This window comes from Gavialis gangeticus, unplaced genomic scaffold, assembly GCF_001723915.1.
Source record: "Gavialis gangeticus isolate Ggan-Ray unplaced genomic scaffold, GavGan_comp1, whole genome shotgun sequence".
Classification (NCBI taxonomy): domain Eukaryota; kingdom Metazoa; phylum Chordata; order Crocodylia; family Gavialidae; genus Gavialis; species Gavialis gangeticus.
In genome coordinates, this window is record NW_017728991.1 from 8,022,800 (window position 1) to 8,028,005 (window position 5,206).

Below are 5,206 nucleotides of genomic sequence, written 5' to 3' on the forward strand. Positions count from 1 at the left end.
GGCAAAGGAAAAACAAGCACAGCATATGGAAGTCCAAACTAGTGGTTGTGTCAGCATGTGACAAGCCAACTGTGATGCACATCACTTCTACAGCTGTGCCTCAAAATCACTACTACTATTACACTATGCTTGCAGACACCACCATCTAATTAAACATCCATCCTCAAAACAGAAATTGTAAGCAGAGTTTCTACCCCCCAAAAGAGGATTTAACTCTGTGAACTCCAAAGCAGTTCATTTAACTCCATGAACTCCCATGACTAGCTTTATGGGATAAGTGCGTTCGGATATCCACAGAGGAACAACAGTATGAAACTCTGAAACAGATTTCAGAATCATGACAGTCTAAAAATGTGGTCCAAACTGAAAACAAAGTTGCACTATTACTGCTAGGTACTGCTTGTGGCCTTTTTGCATGCACACAAAATGACTGGACAACCATCATGGCAGATTTTATATTACTGAACTTTATGTACAAAATCTGATTTCAAATAAACATTTAATGTAAAAACAAAGGTTCATTTAAACAACTGAATGTGGTTTTTCTCTTTACATCTACTGTACCATTCAAATGCTTTTTAACCAGCTTACATGATTTCTTCAAAATCTGTCATTAAGGGTACATATAGAAAAGGCATCTTTATAAATAGAAAACAAAGGGATTTTTTTCAGCTTTTATTATAAATTGACATGACATACAAAGTAAGACAGAAGTAATTTCATTACTATTTTTTGGGGATCACCAACTTTTTGTGCAAACAATGCTAGCCTTCTTTTAAGCATTAAGAGCATAACTGCTTAAGAAATGACATAAGCAATAATTCTAGAACTACATCTCCCCTAAAATAATCTATTTTTTTTTTTTTTTACATATGTGCACAGCTTTAGCAAATTAAAGCCAGAGAGAAATGCTTGATGTACTATCCAGAGGCATAATTTTGAGTTTGCTATAACTCAGATAACTGGCAAATCAAAGAGTTTGTAATGAAAGCTGCAGTTTCCCTCTTTCCTATTTTTACACAAAATCAGTGACTAAGAACTTAATACTGGATGACAAATCACATCCACACCATTAGTTAAATAGTCTCACAGTTAAACACATCTTAAGGACCATCAAAATCAGTATTTACATTTTATAAATTTCTGAAGACACCATTAGAAAGCTTATATACCCCTTAAACAAAATAGGGAACTGCATCTTATGGTGATGGAATGAAATAAAAAAAATTAAAAATACCTGTATTTACAGCAGCATTGTTCCTTTATAAATAAAGAATATGAAAAATGCAATATCTTAAGGATAATAAAAAATTGAGGTGATGTCACTCAACCACAGTGCTTGCTGGAATAAAACCTTCGGTGCTGATACTGTACCAGTAGTGAAACCACTTTCCATTGGAAAAAAATCTGTAAACGTATGCATAAAATGTGTTAACAGCAGTGCAGAACTGCTCGAACATATTTTAGTCAGCATTTTAGTATCTGTATTGAATACAATACATCACAGAATACTTGCATAAGAAGTGCAACACATTTTCTGGTCCAATTTTACAGTGCATTTTTCCTCAAGAGTGGCATCTCAAAAAGCCCAAGCTAAACCTATGGCCTGGCTCTGCAGTCTGTACTCAGGCAAAACAGCAGGCCTAATGCCATCAGAAATTCATCTGAGTAATGCCTCCATACTGACTGCAGACTCTCAGCCTTAGCATGGCACGCTATGAAACCCTAATGAAAAGGGCTAGACACCAAATAACTTGTGTAGCTGTGTAAATGCGTAATCAAACTAGAAAGGAGTTAATGTTCAAGTTTAAAATGGTACACTGGGCGATCAATACATCAGAATTATCCACAAAAATCAAACTGCCAGTAACCACAGAAAGTCAAGATGGGACGGACTTCACTGTGTCTGCAACAGGAAAAGCCAAGGTCTTTCCAAACAGGCATGAGACAAAGAAGTGCTACGTTAAGTTTGCAAACCTTCAAAATTTGTTTAGTGTAAAAAAATTCTCAATGTGTAGCTTGATAGTACATTGATAAATGATTTCAAAAAAACAAGGATCAAGGTTAACCTTTAAGTAATGATGCATATGCTCACAAAAAGCTAACTGGAGAATTTCTTTTAAAAAAAGAAAAAAGGAAAAGAGTATAAACTATATCCCAGTCCCCTTCCCCAATGTTTCACAAATCCAAAGTAGGAAAACAGCCAGATACAGATGCAAAAAACCTTAATATAAAAACTGTTTTACATATATTTAAATTATGAAAATTCAATAGAGTTCATAAGACACTAATTACTAAAATTACAAAAGATTTCTGTATTGCTCTTCATGCTCCAAGTCTCAGAATATTGTCATTACATCACTAAAACTGATATACATGTAGTACTTGCATAATTAACTGAAGAGAAACCCTGTTGTAACAATATCCTTGTTGAAATCATTTATTTCCACTCAACAGTGCCTGTCTGGAACCTGTGTAATATTTCTGTTTAATTCTTTATAGAATTCATGCACCCTAGAACGTCACTTCAATGTTTGTCCGTTGAATGGCATTTACCTTTACCTTTAGAGCTTTTGTTTTTTGCTCTGTCTTGTGACCCCTGAGACACTATCCGTTTCTGAAACTCTCTCTCTTGTGTTACTTTCACTGTATCCATTTGTTGTCCCACTTTGTTCTTCAGAAAACTCATCATCTGTTGGGGTAGTTGATTCTCCTTTTTCTAATTTCTGCTGCATTTCTCGAAGCCTGGCAACAGCTTTGTCTATTGACATTATGCTAATGAGGTTAAAGTCATGCATGCTGACCAGGTGAAGCATAAAGTTTCTACATAAATTCTTCTTAATTATTTTCTGTCCATAATTTTCAACAAACAGCATACAGGCATGATTCATTTGATTGTCAGCAATAAACCTGCCAAAATAAAAAACATTTGTTAGTATGGAAACAAAATGGGGGGGGGGAGGAAAAAAGGCAATACGGTAGCGAATGCACAGTAAGTCAGTTATATGGTCCAACCACCAATACTGTAATAGTGCCAGAGCTTGGTACAAAGGCTCTCATTTAGAACATAACACAAGAGTGGCATGTTACCTTTATTTGTTTAAGCAACTTCTCATCAGCTCACCTCACTATTTTAAAGTTTTGATACTTATATAGGCTGAACCAAGAACCTATACCAAGTTTTAAATGGGATTTGTATCAAACGTCTGGGCATCCTTACGTATACTCATAGAGCAGTTCTAGAGGATGGTTTGTATAGAATCTGCGAGTTATTTAGTAAAGCTACAAGCCAGCTTTCAGGGTCCCTGGGTCTTAGCCACAGGAGAAGTGACACTCACATCACATGGAATGTTATTTCTTTTCATCTGGCTTTGCAAAAAACTAAGACTAGAAAATGAACAGACTCAGGTGTGTCAGCACACGGACAAGTGACCCACGATGACAGTTGACCCACAGGCAACTTACCACTCATTGAAAAGGCAGTAAGATACAATAAGAGTCCATTTTAATTTACTGTGCATGTTTTTACCCTACACAATAACTGCAGAGTACATGCCCATGCCCTAGAGCAGTACGACGAAAAAAGTCAACCAAAAACACCTTGCTTTACACATATAATACTATTTGGCAAGAACAGTACCTCTATTCTCTCTCTCTCTCTCTCATCCAAGGCCCTGGGTAGTTCTACTTAACATTTTCTAAATATGTGACATTAGGACAGATGCACTGGCCAATTCTAATTCTAGAGATGAAGCCAGTCTGCTTTAATTAATTCTCTGGGTTCCACTGAGAAAGAACAGCATTTTCCACTTATTTTAAGTTGCATAGCATTACTGCACGTTATTAAAAAGTTACTGCATTCCTCCCCAAAACAGCTTGCAATTTAGCTAGCGTATACGGTTTCTAAATACTCCCTGCTCCCTCTGATCAAGAGGTACAATTAGAAATTTTAGCTATAAGGAAAAACAAAAAAGAAAACCTAAGCCAAATGCAAGAGCCTTTAGGAATTGCAACCAAACTTCAGTACCCTGTCAAAAAAATACAACCTACATAATTTACTATAATGAAGAAAAAAGCTGGATAATATGCAATGGTTAACACACGCAAATATGAATATGTATTAAAATGCGGTAGAAATGCAAATAAATGGTTTAACTTACTAGAAATAGACATTTTATAAATAGCTAACATACCCGTGCTTCATAACATGCAGATTCCATAATTTCATCACTTCTTTCTCTCCTTCGTTAACATCAGAAAATTCTTCAATTTGCTGTAGTGAAATATATCCAAAACAAACATTAGAATTCCAAGGTTAATAAGTTCAGTTCTTGTTCTCTATGCTCCCCCTTTGCTGCTTTTCAGCTGACATCATAGAAATAACTGTAAATTAAATCAAAGTACTTCTATCAGGACAGGCATTGTAAAGACTTTGGTTTCAAGAATTCATTGCTATACATACTACATTTCTGTGTGCAACTCAAAGCTTTCTCTATTTAACCATGAAGGCCAAGCAACATAGTGAACTTAAGATGGCCAGAGTAATAGTGCATATGTATTTGAATTTCTGATTGAAGCCCATCAGAAAGTATGGCTGCTTGGCAAAACAGACTGGAGCCATCTGCTAGATATTTAAGTAAAATCTGATTAACTATATATCTTTGAAAAAGCAGAATTACAGTAATTGTCTTCTCTCTCAGCCATTCAGGATCTTTTTCATCTTCACTATCTACTTCCATTTCTTGCGGACGGAGAGGTAAACACGTGTCACTGTGGAAATATAATCGATTATGCCCACTGCTGTATGTTCTTTGCTGTTCCACTTCTCCATCTTCAGATTCAAGAAATTCTGACATGCTTGCTTTTGTACGCTTTGGCCTATAAAAAACAAAACAAAACAAAACCTAACTAAGAATGCTTTCCATGTTAGTTCTTAGATTTGACTAATAGCCTTCAGTTGTTAAAAAACACTGGGCAGTGTGACTAAGAAAACTTGTCATTTTATTAGGCTGTAATTATCTTGGTACTAGTTTTTGTAAACCAGCATAAGATATCATTACCATATTTACCGAAGTCCAAGACAGCTTCAAATTTAGGACAACCTCCCAATAATTAAATAGATTCTATATATAGAAAATGTATACATGTGTTATAATTTTCTAGGTATAGAATCTAATTATCAGAGGGTCATCTTAAATTCCCCCCC

General features: G+C 35.4%; 1 protein-coding gene across 1 annotated transcript in view; it reads right to left on the reverse strand.

Annotated features, from left to right (window-relative positions):
- Window positions 1-444: 444 nt before the first annotated feature.
- Window positions 445-5,206, reverse strand: part of SUZ12 (SUZ12 polycomb repressive complex 2 subunit) — a gene marked incomplete at its 5' end in the record, with an annotated part of 58,538 nt that continues 53,776 nt past the window's right edge. Inside the window, 3 exons of the mRNA XM_019516996.1 lie at window positions 445-2,910; window positions 4,194-4,273; window positions 4,680-4,878. Of these exons, the coding sequence (XP_019372541.1) occupies window positions 2,565-2,910; window positions 4,194-4,273; window positions 4,680-4,878 (625 nt within the window). The remainder of the gene's footprint in view (window positions 2,911-4,193; window positions 4,274-4,679; window positions 4,879-5,206) is intronic.